This window comes from Salvelinus namaycush, chromosome 9, assembly GCF_016432855.1.
Source record: "Salvelinus namaycush isolate Seneca chromosome 9, SaNama_1.0, whole genome shotgun sequence".
Lineage (NCBI taxonomy): Eukaryota > Metazoa > Chordata > Actinopteri > Salmoniformes > Salmonidae > Salvelinus > Salvelinus namaycush.
In genome coordinates this window covers 55105958-55128209 of record NC_052315.1, presented here as the reverse complement: position 1 = coordinate 55128209, position 22252 = coordinate 55105958, and the positions used below count along the sequence as shown (strand labels likewise).

The 22252-nt window shown below is 43.7% G+C and overlaps 1 protein-coding gene across 1 annotated transcript in view; it reads left to right on the top strand.

Annotated features, from left to right (window-relative positions):
- LOC120053327 (LHFPL tetraspan subfamily member 3 protein-like) overlaps positions 1 to 21232 on the top strand; it is a 42612-nt gene extending 21380 nt beyond the window's left edge. The window contains exon 2 of the mRNA XM_039000453.1: positions 20979 to 21232. Within this exon, the coding sequence (XP_038856381.1) occupies positions 20979 to 21232 (254 nt within the window). The remainder of the gene's footprint in view (positions 1 to 20978) is intronic.
- Positions 21233 to 22252: the final 1020 nt, after the last annotated feature.

Here is a 22252-nt window from a genome sequence, read left to right as displayed (position 1 = left end):
TCCACACAGTCTGGGCATGCAGTGTGGTGCCTCCAGGGAGTGACTCATCCAGTCATCCAGTTATCATCTACAGCCAGAGTCCCTATGCCTGGAGGTCCTAGACTGGTCAGACCATGCCAGACAACAGGGACACACAGTGTCTGTAGGGCAGGGCATCTTCTAGAGTCTGGAGGGCAAAGGCCCGGGGGAGAGGTCATAGTTTCCATGCCAGGTAGCCAACTGGATCATACCTAATAAACCACACTAGGGAAAAAACTCTTGTTCTTTTTGATTCATTGTGTTTTGGCCACATTTGGGTCAGCATTGCACCTGTGGCACCTGTGGCTTTGGGAGAATAACATTTGTAACACTGTCCGGCTACACCGATAAATATTCATAACAATACAAATCCCCACAGGGATAAAAATCTGTCTCCCCAAAATAATATAGCAAGTTCTGTTCAGAGTAATACATTTACCTTTAGTTTTTTTTTTACCTGAAATGCCATCCTGACTGCCTCATGGCATTTCAGACACGAGTTAATATGCATGTTTCTCGGGAGACTGTCTGTTAAGTAAACATGCAAACGTATTTATCGGCACAAAGAGCATGTGTCACTGCAAGATGTAACAAATGATGTTAGCACAGAGATAGCTGTGCTCCAGAAAGGACAGTGGAAGCTGTGCAGGTACATAGAGTCATTGAATATTGGTCACTTTAATAATGTTTATTGTTCTGAAATTGTTTCTGTAACTTAGATACAAATAAGATTAGCATTCCTGCAGCATTATTCTGTAGAGATTTTATTTGATCTTGTTTTATGTATACATGCTGTATTCTCGACATAAAGTAGGTCCTATTTAACTACTGCTGTACATATTTATATATCGTCCATACGCCAAGTTAATATTCACCTAATAATAAGGAATTCCCCTTGACCACGCCCACAAATTGGGGAAAATAAACATTCTTTCCCATTGGCCCCCAGTGTAAAAGAGCCAACTTCGGCGTAAATTACAAAACATGTCGAAATGCTGCTGTGTTGTTCAATGTACATGTAAACAGGTCAAAAATCTCGACCTATGGTTCGCAATGATCCCACGTAGGGAAATGGAGCCTGCGAGAAGAGCCCTGTGGCTTCAGGCTATTCGGCATGGGAGAGTGGGGAATTGTGGGGGACATTGCTCGTTTTGATATTTCTTAATTTCTTGTTTCGCTTTTTTGTATTTTTTTGTATCTTTGTATTGTATTGTTAGACACTTACTGCACTGCTTGAGCTAGAAACACAAGCATTTCACTTCACCTGCTTTAACATCTGCTAATCTGTGTACGCAACAAATAAACTTTGGTATGATCATAATCCCATTTCATGGCTACTTACTGTAGATGTGCTACTGCAGATGATGCAGAGATGAGAAGAACACAGCTACTGAGCCCTGCAGAGAGATGCTCACACACACGCACGGACGCAGGCAAGCAGGCAGGCATGAACACATGCACGTACGCATAGTCATACGCACATGCACGCACACACACCAGTAGAGGCTCCTCAGAGGAGGAAGGGGAGGACCATCCTCAGTGAATTTCATAAAAATAAAAATAGTGAAACATTTAAAAAGTTACCCTGTAAATTCACATATCACCAAATAATTGATTGAAACACACTGTTTTGCAATGAAGGTCTACAGTAGCCTCAACATTACTCTGTAGGGTAGAATCATGGTGTAGCCGAAGGACAGCTAGCTTCCGTCCTCCTCAAATCAAATGTTATTGGTCACATACACATGGTTAGCAGATGATAATGCGAGTGTAGCAAAATGCGTGTGCTTCTAGTTCGACAGTGCAGTAATATCTAACAAGTAATCTAACAATTCCCAAACAACAACCTAATATACACAAATCTACAGGGGTGAATGTGAATATGTACATGTAAGTATATGGATGAGCGATGGCCGAGCGGCACAGGGAAGGTGCAATAGATGGTATAAAATACAGTATATACATGTGATATGAGTAATGTAAGATATGTAAACATAATTAAAGTGGCATTGTTTAAAGTGACTAGTGATCATTTTATTAAAGTGTCCAGTGATTTGGTCTCAATGTAGGCGGCATCCTCTCTGAGTTAGTGATTGCTGTTTAGCAGTCTGATGGCCTTGAGATAGAATCTGTTTTTCAATCTCTCGGTCCCAGCTTTGATGCACCTGTACTGACCTCGCCATCTGGATGATAGTGGTTTTAACAGGCAATGTCCTTGATGATCTTTTTGGCCTTCCTGTGACATCGGGTGCTGTAGGTGTCATGGAGGGCAGGTAATGCCCCTGGTGATGCGTTGTGCAGACTGCACCACCCTCTGGAGAGCCTTGCGGTTGAGGGCGGTGCAGTTGCCGTACCAGGCTGTGATGCAGCCCGATGGGATGCTCTCAATTGTGCATCTGTAAAAGTTTGTCGGGGTTTTGGTTGACAAGCCAAAATTTCTTCAGTCTCCTGAGGTTGAAGAGGCGCTGTTGCGCCTTCTTCACCACGCTGTCTGTGTGGGTGGACCATTTCAGTTTGTCTGTGATGTGTACGCCCAGGAACTTAAAACTTTCCACCTTCTCCACTGCTGTCCCTTCGATGTGGATAGGGGGGTGCTCCCTCTGCTGTTTCCTGAAATTCAGGATACGTTTAAATGTTTTACTCACGTCAGCCACGGAGAAGGAGAGGGGGGCGCAGTCTTTGTTAGCGAGCCGCGACGATTGCACTGTATTATCCTCAAAGCGGGCAAAGAAGGTGTTTCGTTTGTCTGGAAGCGTGACGTCGATGTCCGTGATGTGGCTGTTTTTGTTTTTGTATTCCATGATTTCCTGTAGACCCTGCCACATATGTCGCGTGTCTGAGCCGTTGAATTGCGACTCCACCTTGTCCCTGTACCGGCATTTCACTTGTTTGATTGCCTTTCGGAGGGAATAACTACACTGTTTATATTCAGCCATATTTCCAGACCTCTTTCCATGGTTAAATGCGGTGGGTTGCGCATTCAGTCTTGTGCGAATGCCGCCATCCATCCACGGTTTCTGTTTAGGGTAGGTTTTAATTGTCACAGTGGGTACAACATCTCCAATGCACTTCTTTATAAATGCACTCACCGAGTCAGTGTATAGGTCAATGTTGTTCTCTGAGGCTGACCGGAACAGTCCGCTTTATCAAAACAATCTTGAAGCGTGGTTTCTGATTGGTCAGACCAACCTTGACTGGTTCTCGTCACTGGTACATCCTGTTTGAGTTTCTGCCTATAAGACGGTACGAGCAAGATGGCGTCGTGGTTAGATTTGCTGAAGGGAGGGCGGGGGATGCATCGCGGAAGTTAGAGTAGCAGTGGTCGAGAGTATTAGCCCTGCATTTCGTGCAATCAATATGCTGATAGAATTTAGATAGCCTTGTTCTCAAATTTGTTAAAATCCCCAGCTACAATAAATGCAGCCTCCGGATATATAGTTTCCAGTTTACATAGAGTACAGGGAAGTTCCTTGAGGGCCATCTTGGTGTTGGCTTGAGGGGGAATGTACACAGCTGTGACTATAACTGACGAGAATTCTCTTGGTAGGTAAAATGGTCGGATATTGATTGTAAGGAGTTCTAGGTCAGGTGAGCGGAAGGATCTGAGTTCCTGTATGTTGTTATGAATACACCATGAGTCGTTAATCATGAAGCATACACTCCCGCCCTTCCTCTTCCCAGAGAGGTGTTTATCTCTGTCGGCGCGATGGATAGAGAAGCCCGGTGGCTGAACCGATTCCGACAACATATCCCGAGAGAGCCATGTTTCCGTGAAACAGAGAATGTTACAATATCTGATGTCTCTCTGGAAGGCAACACATGCTCGAATTTCATCTACCTTGTTGTCGAGATACTGGACATTGGCTAGTAGTATACTTATGAGTGATGTATGGAGCCTGACCAGGAGGCCGCTCCGTCTGCCCCTTCTGCGGCGCCATTGTTTTGGGTTGGTTACTGGAATTAGATCCATTGTCCTGGGTGGTGGTCCGAACAGAGGATCCACTTCAGGAAAGTCGTATTTCTGGTCGTAATGTTGGTAAGTTGCCGTTGCTCTTATATCCAATAGTTCTTACCAGCTGTATGTCATAATATTTCCTTGGGTAACAATATAAGAAATAATACATTTAAAAAAAAGAAATACTACATAGTTTCCCAAGAACTCAAAGCGATGCGACCACCTCTGTCGGCGACATTTTGGGTACATTGACTTTAATACAAAGCATAGGAGGCTAATGGTTCTCACCCCCATCCATAGTCTTACACAGTAATTATGACAACTTCCTAATTAGTACATTCTCCAACCTATCAGAGCTCTTTCAGCATGAACTGACATGTTCTGCTCTCATAATGTGTATGAAGTACAAAGCTTGGCAGACAGCTAACATCACAATAAAGTCCCAGGAGGCAGGAGTACCGTTTGGAATCTTTATTGAAGCAATTTGTCAAATATGTATTAGAAAATGTTCAGCATACATTCACACATACAGTTGAAGTCAGAAGTTTACATACACCTTAGTCAAATACATTTAAACACATTTTTTCACAATTCCTGACATTTAATCCTCGTAAAAATTCTCCGTCTTAGGTCAGTTAGGATCACCACTTCATTTTAAGAATGTGAAATGTCAGAATAATAGTAGAGAGAATGATTTATTTTATTTCTTCACATTCCCAGTGGGTCAGAAGTTTACATACACTCAATTAGTATTTGGTAGCATTGCCTTTACATTGTTTAACTTGGGTCAAATGTTTTGGGTGGCCTTCCACAAGCTTCCCACAATAAGTTGGGTGAATTTTGGCCCATTCCTCCTGACAGAGCTGGTGTAACTGAGTCAGGTTTGTAGGCCTCCTTGCTCGCACACGCTTTTTCAGTTCCGCCCACACATTTTCTATAGGATTGAGGTCAGAGCTTTGTGATGGCCACTTCAATACCTTGACTTTGTTGTCCTTAAGCCATTTTGCCACAAATTTGGAAGTAAGCTTAGCGTCATTGTCCATTTGGAAGACCCATTTGCGACCAAGCTTTAACTTCCTGACTGATGTCTTGAGATGTTACTTCAATATATCCACATAATTTCCCACCTCATGATGCCATCTATTTTGTGAAGTACACCAGTCCTTCCTGCAGCAAAGCACCAACACAACATGATGCTGCCACCCCCGTGATTCACGGTTGGGATGGTGTTCTTCAGCTTGCAAGCATCCCCGTTTTTCCTCCTAACATAACGGTGGTCATTATGGCCAACAGTTCTATTTATGTTTCATCAGACCAGAGGACATTTCTCCAAAAAGTACAATCTTTGTCCCCATGTGCAGTTGCATACCGTAGTCTGGCTTTTTTATGGTGGTTTTGGAGCAGTGGCTTCTTCCTTGCTGAGCGACCTTTCAGGTTATGTCGATATAGGACTGGTTTTACTGTGGATATAGATACTTTGTACCTGTTTCCTCCAACATCTTCACAAGGTCCTTTGCTGTTGTTCTGGGATTGATTTGCACTTTTCGCGCCAAAGTACGTTCATCTCTAGGAGACAGAACGCGTCTCCATCCTGAGCTGTAATGACGGCTGCGTGGTCCCATGGTGTTTATACTTGCGTACTATTGTTTGTACAGATGAACGTGGTACCTTCAGGCATTTGGAAATTGCTCCCAAGAATGAACCAGACTTGTGAAGGTCTACAATTTATTTTCCAGGTCTTGGCTGATTTCTTTTGATTTTCCCATGATGTCAAGCAAAGAGGCACTGAGTTTGAAGGTAGGCCTTGAAATACATCCACTGGTACACATCCAATTGACTCAAATTATGTCAATTAGCCTATCAGAAGCTTCTAAAGCAATTTCCAAGCTGTTTCAAGGCACAGTCAACTTAGTGTATGGAAACTTCTGACCAACTGGAAATGTAATGCTGTGAATTATAAGTGAAATAATCTGTCTGTAAACAATTGTTGGAAAAATTACTTGAGTCATGCACAAAGTAGATGTCCTAACCGACTTGCCAAAACTATAGTTTGTTAACAAGACATTTGTGGAGTGGTTGAAAATGAGTTTTAATGACTCCAACCTAAGTGTATGTAAACTTCAGACTTCAACTGTAAATGCATGCACATAAAGAATAGCCTGACTCCAGTGGTGACCCGTCATTCAGTGCAGGTGGGGCAGAGATAATAATTGAGTTAATAAAGCCATGTACATACCATCGTCTCTTTTTGTTTAATGGAGTAAGGCAGCTCAAAAATGCAGGTGTTTCAGCCTAGCTCGGTGCTTTCTGTGGTGGTGGGGCAAGCCAGTAGAAAATACAGAGCGTTGCACCATGATTGGCTCAGTGTTCTGTTACTCATGGGGACACTATGTCACCGCCAAGTCTAAGGGTAGACCTTGAAAATTCTAGCCCCTTGGGTCCTGCCATAGAGTTACATTAGAAGTGCCCATCCAAGAATGTTCAACGTCATTGGCCACAGATAAAATGACATCAAATCACGTTATATATACAGTGGCTTTGATTGGACTGATCGTGTCAACATAATACTATCAAAATCTTAGCTCATGAATCAAGTCGACAATCTACTGGCAAATCCTTTTTATCCTATTCATATGAAGAGAAATAATGTAGAGAAATTATAGATAAAACGTATCGGTGCTCATGGAACATTGGACATAAACATTACACAACAAATTGGAAATTGCAAATTCAACAATGAGTGGTTTGGAAGGAATCGGTGACAGTGGCTGTGTAGTCCCAAATCTGGGATTAAGGGACTCTTTTCCAAGTTTAAAATGATAAACATTCAACAATGGCCATGCTGTCAATGAAGCATGATTTGTGCTGCGCTCAAAACAACTGTTAACTCTGAACTGAAAAAACTTGACTTCAGTGAGTTCAAGACATCTGGGAAGTCGGGAATAAACGAGCTGGCCTCGTTTAATCTGGCCTCTTTCTAAAGCTACGACCTGAAGATCCATAACGTCATCATGATTCAACCTTGTTTTTTCCCGAGTTCCCAGTTGCTTTGAAATCACCATAAATCCAGAGAATGCCAGACTTTTATGACAAAACTTGCCCACAAAGGACTCCCGCGCCACCTTCCTGTTCAAGTGAGCAGAGCACAACAAGGCGAGTCCAAAAATGTATTGTATGCTGCAGCATTAATTATGTAATATGCCAGGGAGATATGTATACTATAGCTAAAAAAGTAATTCTAGTGTATGTTGTGTAGTAAGATGTTAGTAGCCCATGTGCCTCACCCTAATAATTTGGTCTATTTACCCCTCTGCCAGGGAGATATGTATACTATAGCTAAAAAAGTAATTATAGTGTATGTTGTGTAGTAAGATGTTAGTAGCCCATGTGCCTCACCCTAATAATTTGGTCTATTTACCCCTCTTAATTTTGCCTACAGTTCTGACTTGGTGGTGCACATGTAGCCTATAACCTGTTTTAGAGAAATGTAATCATCAAATATTGTAAGAGCTTTCATTGTCTGCTTATATGGCCTCTTTATTTGTCCTATGGTTCTGACTTGGTGTACAGGGAGAAACACTGTAAGAACGGCCCATGTTCTAAATTCTGTCGCTGTACATTTCAAAAGTGCTAAACAAATAGTTACTGACTAAGTTCGTCCTAGCTCGCTCATTAATGTCTTAATTGAAATTACGGATTGCCTCTTATCCGTTTGTCATTCCCTTATGCCATAGTTTGTACATCTCAATTGTTATTAGAAAGCACATTTGTGTAAGCGAGTCAGCCATATCAGCTATGTTTTTTTAAAAGGCAGTAAATGAGACTGAATTAACTGTTTCACTGCCAGACAAGGCTCCGCTGATAGCCAGGTGTAACAGTGGTAAGCTGTTGGTCACTGCTGCTGGGACAGCTTTATGTAGGCCTAACAGTTTGTGGGCACTGTTTGCACCAGCACCAGTACTCAATTTGCCCACTAGATGGCAGTGGTGAGATATGTAAGCATTGACGCGTGAGAGGTTGTGGTATATGGGCAATATACCATGTCTAAGAGCTGTTCTTATGACACGACGCAACGCGGAGTGCCTGGATACAGCACTTGCCGTGCTATATTGGCCATATACCACAAACCCCCGAGGTGCCTTATTGCTATTATAAACTGCTTACCAATGTAATTAGAATGTTATTAGAATTATTAATGTAATCATTTTTTGTCATACCCCCGGTATACGGTCCGATATACCACTGCTTTCATCCAATCAGCATTCAGGGTTCGAACCTCCCGGTATATAAAGACCAATATAATAATATATATACAGACAGATGAACAGCTATCAGAATACTTCCTATTATATTCTGTGTTATCCTGCCTGCAATGTAACATGATGCGCTTTTGGGCTGATTTGTGTTAGTGTATTTGTATCACAAAATGATTCCATTCACTGGAGTACACTGGTTAACAACCAGAAAATTACTTTACAGATGTGGTCAAATATATTGGCACCCTTGGATGATTCACCGTTTCTTTAAAAGAATGTTGAAAAAACTATTGGTTCCATTTATTTGATTTACAACTGCGCAGGACTAAAAAAATAAATAATCCGGAATTGAGGTTTTTCACTTCAAAGTAAAAAATGGTCTGGACTAAATTATTAAAAATGTAAATTATTTGGTTGGAGGCAATTCTCATTTAATGTGTAATTTATCTCACCAGTGGTAAGTTAAAGGTGCTTAAAGAGGTAAAACTAGCCATTCAACGAGTTTTGAAAGGATGTTGGTAGGATAGTTCGAGACTTCCGTGACCTGACATTTGTACCGGTACTCCTTGTATGTAGCCTACTTATTGTTATTTTAATGTGTTACTGTTTCCTTTTTAATTGCTCGTCTTTTCTTACTTTTTTAACTCTGCATTGTTGAGAAAGTGCTCGTAAGTAAGAATCTCACGGTAAAGTCTACACATGTCGTATTCGGCGCATGCGACAAATAAAATGAGATTCTATCTATCCCCATCTGTTGCTCTGCCTTGCTTTCAAACACCCCCCTCTCTTCCTCCCTGGTTTTCCTCCCTTCCCATCCCTCTCTCTCTCTCTCTCTCTCTCTCTCCATCCGTCTCTGTCTCTCATCTCCTCTCTATCTCAACCTCGCTCTCTCCCTACTTCCCTCTCTGGTTGCCCTCCCTTCTTCCCATTTCAAACCACAACAATCTCTGGATCACTCACACAAGATCCTGTTAGCCATCTGAGTTTTTCCATTCCAGGGCTGTGTCCGAAAACACTACTCCTCCATTCCTCTCAATGCACATTGGAGGAGAAGATTTGCGCATTGAAAGGACTTGAGGAAACAAGGGATAATGTACGGATTTGGCTGGTAACATTTTCAGACACAGCCCTGTTTTCCAATCCCAAGATCCCAGTGTTTCCAGCTGGGTGCCTGAGAATAGCCTCTTTGGGCCGAAGGGCTCCGGGCTCGAGGCTGAGGCATATGGCAGCCAGAGTCATGATGACGTGTGTGTGTGTGTGTGTGCATGTGCATTTGCATGTGTGTGACATGCGTAGTGGTACTGTACCATCCAGGGAACATGCTGTGAGCTCTCTCTCACTCTCCCCTTTCCTTTCTCTCTCTATCACTCCCTCTCTCTTTGTTTCCATCACCGTTCTCTCTTTTTTTGTCCTCTCTAGCACTCTTTCGAATTGCTCATTTTATTTTCTCTATGCTCTTTCTCTTTCCCTCTCCTTCCCTTTCTCTTTCTCTCTCTCTCTCGTGCTCTCTCTCTCTCTCTCTTTCTCTTGCTCTGGAGGGAACGGGACAGAGAGAAAAGGGCAAAGCTAACGGAGGAGAAAATGCCATCAGTTAACATCTTCTTTGATAGACAGCTGCATGCAGTCAGGTGGTGATGATGCTGTTGCTATGACTATGATTATGATTGCATAATTCATCCATCCCAGAATATTACTCAGTAAATGAAGGGTCAGTCTTCACATTCAGATGTACTTACAGTAATGAAATGCTTGAACAAATAAACACTGATGTCAACTGTACTACAGTATTGTATGTTTTAGCTAGTGATATATGATTTACTTAATTTCTGGCAAAACAGACGAACTGTTTTGCCGGTCGTCGTGGTAATACTAACCGTTTTATGTCTGGATTAATTGTCGGAGTAGAGGATCTTGTGCATTTCAGCTAAAATAACAACTCAATGTTTATATCCCAGGACAAATTAGCTAACAACAGCAAGCTAGCTAAATAGGACAAATTAGCTAGCAGGTGCAAGCTAGCTAGCTATATTGCCATACATGTTTAATGCTTTTCGACCTGTCCCCAAATTAATGTAATTGGTTCAGAGTTTGTTTTGATATTTTAATCTGCAAGTCGTGATCGCGTTTGGTGTAGGGGGACAAAGTAAATGTATGCACGATGGCGCACGCGCGCAGCCGGTTTGGGTTCAGAATTAGTGATTGTGATTAAGCCTTGGTTTTGTTATCAAATCAAATGTTATTTGTCACATGCGCCGAATACAACAGGTAGACCTTACAGTGAAATGCTTACTTACAAACCCTAACCAACAATACAGTTAAACATTTTTTTTAAATAATTAAAATAACAATGGAAATATAACAAATAATTAAGGAGCAACAATAAAATTACAGTAGCGAGGCTATAAACAAGGGGTTCCATTACAGAGGGTTTGGTTACAGAGTTAATGTGCGGGGCACCGGTTAGTCGAGGTAATTGAGGTAATATGTGCATGTGGGTAGCGGTAAAGTGACTATACATGGAGTAGCATCATACAAATGGGGGGTGGGGTGTGGGCAATGCAAATAGTCCTGGTAGCCATTTGATTAACTGTTCAAGAGTCTTATGGCTTGGGAGTAGAAGCTGTTAAGAAGCCTTTTGGACCTAGACTTGGCGCTCCGGTACCACTTGCCGTGTGGTAGCAGAGAGAATAGTCTATGACTAGGGTGGCTGGAGTCCCTGGCAATTTTTTGGACCTTCCTCTGACATCGCCTGTTATAGAGGTCCTGATGGCAGGAAGCTTGGCCCCAGTGATTTACTGGGCCGTACACATTACCCTCTGTAGTTCCTTGTGGTCGGAGGCCATAGAGTTGCCATACCAGGCGTTGATGCAACCAGTCAGGATGCTCTCGATGGTGCAGCTGAAGATCTTTTGAGGATCTGTGGACCCAGTGCCAAATCTTTTCAGTCTCCAGAGGGGGAATAGGCGTTGTCATGCACTCTTCACGACTGCCTTTGTGTTTGGACCATGATAGTTTGTTGTTGATGTGGACACCAAGGAACTTGACGCTCTCACCCTGCTCCACTACACTACAGCCCCATCGGTCCTTCTTTTTCTGTAGTCCACAATCATCTCCTTTGTCTTGATCACATTATGTTATGTAACACAGTTAAAAGGCAGATTGGTGCTGTGCCGCTGCGAGAGTGTTAGAATGGGGCTGCTGTCTGCTGCACGTCTCCACACACACACTGTAATAACACATGCATAAACACAAGCACACAAGCACACAAGCACACACGCACACATACACACTTTAGCGACAGGCAGATTGGTTCCGTGCTGCTGTTTGAATGTTAGAATGGAGCTACTGTGTGCTGACTGTCTCAGGTGCTGCATTGTATAGCTGTAGATTATAGTGTTCCTGGGTTGATACAATGTGTGTGTGTGTGTATGCGTGTGTGTGTGTGTGTGTGTATGCGTGTGTGTGTGTGTGTGTGTGTGTGTGTGTGTGTGTGTGTGTGTGTGTGTGTGTGTGTGTGTGTGTGTGTGTGTGTGTGTGTGTGTGTGCTTGTACATGCGTTTGTGTGTGTGTGTGTTGTTACAGTGTGTTTGACATGTGTACCCCATCTGTTCCTGTTATGACATGGTGTCTCAAGAGACAGGAGATGGGAAGTGTGTGTGTGTGTGTGTGTGTGTGTGTGTGTGTGTGTGTGTGTGTGTGTGTGTGTGTGTGTGTGTGTGTGTGTGTGTGTGTGTGTGTGTGTGTGTGTGTGTGTGTGTGAAAGTAAAATGGGAAAGTAAATCAGTTTCGCCCCCTGGTGGTTTTAAACTGCCTTTTTTAACCAGAAAATGCTATGTTCACCATTGTTTCTACTGGAGTGCAATCGCTTGATCTCTCTCTCTATCTCTCCATTTTCACACCTGTACCAGTAGTACTCTAGCTGTGTGTACCTTTCCCCCTCTCGCCATTGGCACAATGTAAAATTAATATATGTGACAAGACAAAGCCAAACCCAATGAGAGGACACCCCAGAGCTTTTCTCTGAAATAAATACATTCATGATACTGGAGATTTAAGCCATACATTTACTTACGCCATTGGAGTAACTTGATGACATCATCATTTAAAAAAATCATAATCTTTGTCAAAGTAGCCTATGACCTTGAGTATTATCTCATTCAATCTGACGAATGCTGGTATTACTAACGCATGATTGTATTTTAAATACTGTTTCACAAACCCTTTAGGCCAAGTGACATCTCCTATTCTCCTCTGTAGCACACCCAGCAACGTGGACAGCCCAGTGCATAGTCTGCTTCCCTACTTTTCAGCACAATGGACAGCTCCTCTCTCTTAACAGCTCTCTTTTCACTTTGTCCCGCACGGTTCCAGCAACTAGGGCATAACCAGACTGGTGCAGTACAGCTCGGTTTGGCTTTGCTCAGCTCAGTAGTGTGAAAAGGGTACAAAGTCAGTCCCTTTTCAGCTAGTCTCGTTCCCTTCATCAAATCCCTGATGTGGCCACTCTGCACTTATCCAGCCATCCCACTGATAGCATTAGATAGAACTGAACTCTCTCCTTCCATCCCAGGCTGATAACAGTCAGTAGAGCCACCTGAGCTTTTGACAGTCAGAGCCAGAGGGACTGGAAGGAGAGGAGAAGAGAGGAAAGGAAAAATCTAGGAGAAACTCTGTTCTATATGTTACTTGTTCTTTCACTCACTTCTGGGTCCTGTCCACGTTTACGAGAAGGTACAGGCATGAGCTCGCCAGGAAAAAACGAATCCAATGGAGTGGTGGTTTCAGTAGCAAACGGTGACTCAGCTCGAATACTACAGGAGGAGATCTCCTCTCTGTTGAGCAAGACGGCAATCTCGTTACTTCCTGGTTCCCAAAAAGGAGATATCTGAGAAAGTTGACGTTTCATATGTTTACGCAAAAGGTGCCGCCTCTCTCCATTCTTCAAGGCGATTGTTTCACCACAGTCGATCTACAAGATGCCTATTTTCACATAAGCATTTTTCCCAGCACAAACAATATTTCTCATGGTTGCCTTCCAGGACACAACCTAAGAATATCTTGTTGTCCCATTCAAACTATTGCTAGCCCCAAGAACATTCAGTAAATCTGTGGAAGCGGCTCTGAACATAGAATATCTGGGTATCAGAATAAATGACATTTCAGAAGGGCGAGTCACATAATTCTGCCTGTTCCAATTAGGGCATACAGTCAAACTATGGACTCCGTATACTAGGGTTGATGGCCTCCGCCATATCAGTCATCCCACTGGGATTATTGATAATGAGAGATTTCCAATGCTGAGTTTCTGCCCAACACTTGTGTCCCCGTCTTCACCTCGAACAGTGGGTAAGGGTATCCTCGTCCTGCATTGCTGCTCTCAGCCACTGGAGGGACCCCTCGACATTCGCCAAAGGCTCTCCCCTAGAGGGAGTAGCTATGAGGAAGGTGATGATGACAGACTCATCTCTCACAGGGTGGGGAGCAGTTTACGAGGGCAGAGATGAGAACGGAATGGCCCCCACAACTCCGCCTCACTCACATAAACTACCTCAATCTTGGACACCTCCCCACACAGGGAGGCCCATCACTCGCTAGTGTTTATCCAATTGCATAGTGGAAGCTATTATAATGGCATATATTGTAAGGGTTTGACACCTCTGGAGGGCTTGGGGGCTCACTCCACCAGAGGTATGGCATCATGGGAATTGTTCAAAGGCATCTCTGTTCAAGAGATCTGTATTGCGGCATGTTGGGGAACCCCCCCCCCCCTCCCCTTACCTTCAAATCAAATCAAATTGTATTAGTCAAATGTGCCGAGTGCAACAGATGTAGACCTTACAGTAAAATTCTTACTTACGAGCCCATAACCGACTGTGCAGTTAAAAAAAATACGGATAAGAATAAGAGATAAAACAAGTAACAAGTAATTAAAGAGGAGCAGTAAAAAATAACAATATATACAGTAGGGTGCCGGTACAGAGTCACTGAGCGGGGTAACCGGTTAGTTGAGGTAGTATGTACATGTAGGTAAAGTTAATTAAAGTGACTATGCAAAGATGACAACAGAGAGTGACAGTGATGTGGAGAGGGGGGGGGGGGTGTGAATAGTCTGCGTAGCCATTTGACTAGATGTTCAGGAGTCTTATGGCTTGGGGCTAGCAACTGTTTAGAAGCCTCTTGGACCTAGACTTGGCGCTCCGGTACCGCTTGCCGTGTGGTAGCAGAGAGAACAGTCTATGACTAGGGTGGCTGGAGTCTTTGACAATTTTTAGGGCCTTCCTCTGACACCGCCTGGTATAGAGGTCCTGGATGTCTGGAAGCTTGGCCCCAGTGATGTACTGAGCCGTTCGCACTACCCTCTGTAGCGCCTTGCGGTCGGAGGCCGAGCAGTTGCCATACCAGGCAGTGATGCAACCAGTCAGGATGCTCTCGATGGTGCAGCTGTAGAACCTTTTGAGGATCTGAGGAACAAATCGTTTCAGTCTCCTGAGGGGGAATAGGTTTTGTCGTGCCCGCTTCATGACTGTCATGGTGTGCTTGGACCATGATAGTTTGTTGGTGATGTGGACACCAAGGAACATCAAGCTCTCAACCTGTTCCACTGCAGCCCCGTCGATGAGAATGGGGGCGTGCTCGGTCCTCTTTTTCTTGTAGTCCACAATCATCTCCTTTGTCTTGATCACAATGAGGAAAGGTTGTTGTTCTGGCACCACACGGCCAGGTCTCTGACCTCGTCCCTATAGGCTGTCTTGTTGTCAGTGATCAGGCTGTTTTGTCATCGTCACATTTAATGATGGTGTTGGTGTCGTGCCTGGCAGTGCAGTCATGAGTGAACAGGCAGTACAGGAGGGGGCTGAGCACGCACCCCTGAGGGGCCCCTGTGTTGAGGATCAGCTTGGCGGATGTATTGTTACCTACCCTTACCATGTGGGGGCGGCCTGTCAGGAAGTCCAGGATCCAGTTGCAGAGTGAGGTGTTTAGTCTCGTGGTCCTTAGCTTATTGATGAGCTTTGAGGGTGCTATGGTGTTGAACCATGCACTGTAGTCAATGAATAGCATGTTCCTAGGTGTTCCTTCTGTCCAGGTGGGAAATGGAAGTGTGGAGTGGAATAGAGACTGCATCATCTGTTGGGCGTTATGCAAATTGGAGTCGGTCTAGGGTTTCTGGGATGATTGTGTTGATGTGAGCCATGGCCAGCCTTTCAAAGCACTTCATGGCTACAGATGTGAGTGCTACGTGTCGGTAGTCATTTAGGCAGGTTACCTTAGTGTTCTTGGGCACAGGCACTATGGTGGTCTGTTTAAAACATGTTGGTATTATAGACTCGGACAGGGAGAGGTTGAAAATGTCAGTAAAGACAGCTGCTAGTTGGTCAGCGCAATCTCGCAGTACACGTCTTGGTAATCCGTTTGGCCCTGCGGCCTTGTGAATGTTGACCTGTCTAAAGGTCTTACTCACATCGGCTGCGGAGAGCGTGATCACACAGTCTTCTGGTACAGCTGGTGCTCTCATGCATGTTTCAATGTTATTTGCCTTGAAGCGAGCATAGAAGTAGTTTAGCTCGTCCAGTGGCCTCGTGTCACTGGGCAGCTCTCGGCTGTGCTTCCCTTTGTAGCCTGCAATGGTTTGCAGGCCCTGCCACATCCAACGAGCATCAGAGCCGTTGTAGTACAACTCGATCTTAGTCCTGTATTGATGCTTTGCCTGTTTGATGGTTCGTCATAGCGGGATTTCTTATAAGCTTCCGGGTTTGAGTCCTGCTCCTTGAAAGCGGCAGCTCTAGCCTTTAGATCAGTGCGGATGCTGCCTGTAATCCATGGTTTCTGGTTGGGGTATGTACGTGCAGTTACTGTGGGGACGACGTCATCGATCCACTTATTGATGAAGCCAATGACAGATGTGGTGAACTCCTCAATGCCATTGGAGGAGTCCCGGAACATATTCCAGTCTGTGCTAGCAAAACAGTCCTGTAGGTTAGCATCTGCTTCATCTGAAAACTTTTTGATTGATCTAGTCACTGGTGCTTCCTGCTTTAGTTTTTGCTTGTAAGCAGGAATCAGGAGGATAGAATTATGGTCAGATTTGCCAAATGAAGGGTGAGGGAGAGCTTTGTATACATCTCTGTGTGTGGAGTATAGGTGGTCCAGAGTTCCTTTCCCTCTGGTTGCACATTTAACATAACAGAAATTAGGTGAAACTGATTAAGTTTCCCTGCATTAAAGTCCCCGGCTACTAGGAGCGCCACCTCTGGGAGAGCGTTTTCTTGTTTGCTTATGGCGGAATACAGCTCATTCAATGCTATCTTGGTGCCAGCCTCTGACTGTGGTGGTATGTAAACAGCTACAAAGAATATAGATGAGAACTCTTTCGGTTGGTAATTTGGTCTGCAGGTTATCATGAGAAACTCTACCGCAGGCGAGCAATGGCTCGAGACTTCCTGAGATATCTTGCACCAGCTGTTGTTTACAAAAATACATAGACCGCCACCCCTTGTCTTACCAGACACCGCTGTTCTATCCTGCTTGTTCATCGTATAACCAGCCAGCAGTATGTTGATATCGTCGTCGTTCAGCCACGACTCCGTGAAGCATAAGATGTTACAGTTTTTAATGTCCTGTTGGTAGTTTAATCTTCCCAATAACTTGTCCATTTTATTGTCCAAAGATTGCATGTTTGCGAGCAGAATTGAGGGGAGTGGGGGTATATTTGATCGCCTCCTACTCCTCAGAAGGCAACCCGCCCTCCGGCCTCTCTTTCTCCGCCTCCTCTTCACGCAGATCACTGAGGTCGGGGCCTGTTTCCAAGGGAGCCGTATATCCTCCGCCTCGGGCTCGTCAGAGTCGTGAAAGAAGAAAAATAATTCTGCCAGGCCTTGGTGAGTAATCGCAGTCCTGATGTCAATAAGTTATTTTCGGTCATACGAGACAGTAGCGGCAACATTATGTACAAAAATAGTAAAAAAATAAGTTACAATCAACGCAGATAAACAAACAAAAAAACACAATCGTTGGGGGCACATAAAACATCTGCCGCCATTTTACCTTGATGAGGTTCTACCGACTGGACGTCTCTGCGCCCCTCGTTAGCGCATACAGTGCTTGTTGTCGGGACTTCTGAGGGTTGATCCTGTCTAGACTGGACTTCAGAGAGTATATGAGCGCTATATCCCCAGAAGTAAAAGACTGAACGAGTAATTGAATTAGAACTTAGGGTTACTTAACATAACCCCGGTTCTATGATATTAAGAGTGAGGTCTCTTCACGCTTTGTGTAAGAAAGACGAACGTGTACTTACAAGTGAAGATCAGAGCGGACTACGGCGCCTTATATGGGAAGTGGAGTGGTCCACTATTGGCCGTTGCGCCTGTCTGTCTACGACAGACGTTGTGTGATTGGATCTTCCATTCCATCATGAGTGATCTCGCTCATAATATCATAGAACCGGGTTATGTTAAGTTATTTTTGGTATGCAGTTAGACTGCAGCTAGCAGCAGCATACAGCTCTGCTCTTTCCTTCTCATTATTTTCTTTCACTCTGTCTGTTGCTCTCCTCTCTCTCTCTCTTTCTATCACTATCCTCTCTCTCTAACACACTGCATGCCGCTATCCTCTCTCTCTCTGTCTGTCGCTATCTTTCTCTCGGTCAGACTGTATCCTCTCTCTCTCTCTCTCTCTCTCTATCTCTGTCTATCAATATCCTTTCTCTCTCTCTGACTGGCCTTATCCTTTCTCTCAAACACAAACACTCTCTCTCCTTCCTCTCCTTCTCTCTCCTCTCTCTCCCTCCTGATGTCTTTCAGGAATATTAAAGACTGCAGCTGTACTGTGCTCGTGAAGCAAAGTAGCTCAGTTGTAGTTCCTTTCCCTCTTCTGTAGAACCAAAACCATTGTGAGAGGAAGGAGAGGATGAAAGGAGGTCAAAGTACTAAAGGAAATATTTAGGGAAAGGGAGGAGATGAGAGTATGAGAGTCCAAATTCACATACACATCCTCATTTACACTGTATCATGAAGACAACACACCTACACACCCACACACACCCACACACCCAGGCAGACACACACACAAACACCCATATACAGACACAAACACACACACACAAACAGTGTCAAGGGATGTGAGGGAAGTTGTGGGGGTGAGGAAGTGGAGGAACATGTTGTATTATTAATGTTGAAATGCATTCTGGGTAACTATGCAGTCAGCTCCTTTTCCACCTTCTTCTTCTACTGCCACAGCATCAACTCACAGACACACACTCTAACGCATGCACACACACACACACAAACACACACTCTCAAGCACGTGCACACACACATACACCTCATCCAAGTTGAAGATCAGGGAGATTCTTCCCCTTGGGCGAAAACCAAACCGTGATCAAGAAGTAGCTGCTTAATATTGAAGATGGAGAGGCGAAGGGGTGAAAGTCAAATTCAAAGCAGCACATTTGTGCATGGTCTGTGTGTCTCTTCAGTGTGTGTGTGTACTATGCATGGAGTTTCTGAGAGGGGGTATGAATATGTCATGTAGCAGAACAAGACTAACTAACAGGCTAGCTCAGCCCGGACTGTCAGTTCACTGACCATCACACATATAGAAGATAGCAGGGAAAGACTTGGAGGAATGATTTCATACCATCAACCTCCTGTTACTCTTAGCTTCTGGCAAAACTTTTCAGCCGTGTTGCTGTTGTGCAACTGACTAGGTATCCACTTTCCCCCTGCGAGCTTGCATAGATATAAACGCTTGTGGTTCCCAGGAGAGCAGAGGTCTGGAGAAGGGATCGATAGATGAATGCATTAACTTCTTTGGGACTGGGGGGCAGTATTGAGTAGCTTGGATAAAAAGGTGCCCAGAGTAATAGAGATAGAAAACACTCTGAAGTTTCCAAAACTGTTTGAATGATGTCTGTGAGTATAACAGAACTCATATGGCAGGCAAAAACCTGAGAAAAAATCCAACCAGGAAGTGGGAAATCTGAGGTTTGTAGTTTTTCAAGTCATTGCCTATCGAATATACAGTGTCTATGGGGTCATGTTGCACTTCCTACAGCTTTCACTAGATGTCAACAGTCTTTAGAACCTTGTTTGATGCTTCTACTGTGAAGGAGGGGGGAATGAGAGCTGATTTAGTCAGGGGTCTGGCAGAGTGCCACGAGCTCAGTCTCACGCGCTCCCGTGAAAGTTAGCTGTGTTCCATTGCATTTCTACAGACAAAGGAATTCTCCGGTTGAAACATTATTGAAGATTTATGATAAAACATCCTAAGGATTGATTCTATACTTCGTTTGACATGTTTCTACAAACTGTAATTTGACTTTTCGTCTGAACTTTCGCCTGGACTTGCCCGCGCCTCCTGAGTTTGGATTTGTGTACTAAACGCGCGAACTGGGATTCATGGGAGTGCATTCTGATGAAGATCATCAAAGGTAAGTGAATATTTATAATGCTATTTCTGACTTCTGTTGACTCCACAACATGGCGGGTATCTGTATGGCTTGTTTTTGTATCTGAGCGCCGTACTCAGATTATTGCATGGTGTGCTTTTTCCGAAAAGTTTTTTTTAAACTTTAAACAGTGTTGCATTAAGGACAAGTTTGTCACGCCCTGACCTTAGAGAGCCTTTTTATGTCTCTAGTTGGTTTGGTCAGGGTAGGATTTGGGGTGGGCATTCTATGTTTTGTTTTCTATGTTTCTTTATTTCTATGTTTTGGCCGGGTATGGTTCTCAATCAGGGACAACTGTCTATCGTTGTCTCTGATTGGGGATCATACTTAGGTAGCCCTTTTTTCCCTCCTTTCAGTGTGGGTAGTTATCTTTGTTAGTGGCACTTTGCCCTGTAAGCTTCACGGTTGTTTTTTTGTTTTTTGTTTTGTTGGCGACATTTTAAATAAAAAGAGAAATGTACGCTCACGACGCTGCACCTTGGTCGACTTCTTTTGACAGCCGTGACAAAGTTAATCTATAATCCCATGCATAACAATTGTATCTTTTATCAATGTTTATTATGAGTATTTCTGTAAATTGATGTGGCTCTCTGCAAAATTACCGGATGTTTTGGAGGCAAAACATTACTGAACATAACGCGCCAATGTAAACTAAGATCTTTGGATATAAATATGAACTTTATCGAACAAAACATACATGTATTGTGTAACATGATGTCCTATGAGTGTCATCTGATGAAGATCATCAAAGGTTAGTAATTAATATTATCTCTATTTCTGCTTTTTGTGACTCCTCGCTTTGGCTGGAAAAATGGCTGTGTTTTTTGTGTGACTAGGTGCTGACCTAACATAATCGTTTGGTGTGCTTTCGTCGTAAAGCCTTTTTGAATTCGGACACTGTGGCTGGATTTACAACAAGTTTATCTTTAAAATGGTGTAAAATACTTGTATGTTTGAGGAATTTTAATTATGGGATTTCTGTTGTTTTGAATTTGGCGCCTTGCAATTTCACTGGCTGTTGTTGAGGTGGGACGCTAGCGTCCCGAATATCCCAGAGAGGATAATAGCAAACAGGGAGAAAGAAGCCTGCTAGGTGATGATAGAAGGGCAAAGACTTAAAGCACTGGAAATAATATTTGTTTTTTCTCTATCATTCTCTCTCTGTATCTCTCTCTCTCTCTCTCCTAACCCTCCTTATCCCACTACTTTCATTCGATATACCCCTACTCTTTATCTTTCTCTTCCTCTTCCTCTCCTCCCACCTCTCATCCCCTCACTCCTCCTCCTCCTCTCCTCCCTCCAGGTGTGTGTCTGGTGATGGGCTGTATAATCTACCCTGATGGCTGGGACAGTGATGAGGTGCGGAGGATGTGCGGTGAGCAGACAGACAAGTACTCCCTGGGAGCATGCTCCATGCGTTGGGCTTACATCCTGGCTATCATGGGGGTCCTGAATGCCCTCATGCTCTCCTTCCTGGCCTTCGTACTGGGCAACAGGCAGGACGGACTCATGACCGAGGAACTGCTGGCCGAGAGCAAGGGTAATACTGGAGAATAGTCAATGCAGTCCATTAGGACGCATTAGGACCCATACACACTATTGCTCCGTCATACCTTTATTTGGCTAGTTACTTGACAATGTCTTGATCAAAAGTGGTAGGGAACTAACCAAATAAAGGTATGGTGGAGCAATAGGAGCAAATGACGTGCTGTGCGGTTCCTATAAGGAGCGTAGAAGACACTATGAATACACTGCAAGCAAGCAGCACACACACAGAGACACACACACACACACACTGTCGTGACGTGACTATCATTAATCTGATGACTGTTATTTATTTCATCAACTAACTAGGTTTAATTGATACTCGATTAAATGAATCATGTAACAATTAACTCATTAGGAATTTGGGGCACCAAGGGAAAAGTTGTTTAATGAGTTACCGTTTCCCGAATTAACTAAAGAATATATGGATATCATTAGTCACTAATTAATCATTTCCTCATATCAGTCTCGTTCTGAACGTCGTAGACTTTGTAAATCTGCACAAACCCGGGTCTCACTGATCATTCCATACCACACATTGATTTGATCATTTATTTACTAACACTAAATGATAACATAGGATACACACACACACAGTATAGGTTATTGATTGTAAACTTAATACGACGACAACAAGTCCCTAGTGGTCTAACGCAATATGACACTTGTTACACAAGATGGAGAGTTAAAAAGAGAGAGAAAGAGAAGCGACACTTGGATACATTTGGGAACTATGCTCACAGTAACCCTAACACCTTGCCCTGAACTGCCGCTCTTTTGGGCAAGAAGTAATGCATGTATTTACGTGTTGAAGATCTTCATCGGGTATCTTTGTTGGGCCCAGGCCTTTCTTTGGCAGGGTTCTACTTGGCGAGGAGGGTTCAATTAGGCCTTCTTATTTCAGATGGCCTTCTCCTTTGTTCTTTGGTGTAAGTCTCTGATTGTCCACAAGAGGTCACAATGTCCATCTTGTCTGTTTACTTGCACTCGTTCTGAAAGAGTAGTCTCCTGAGGATGGCTAATCAGCCGTGT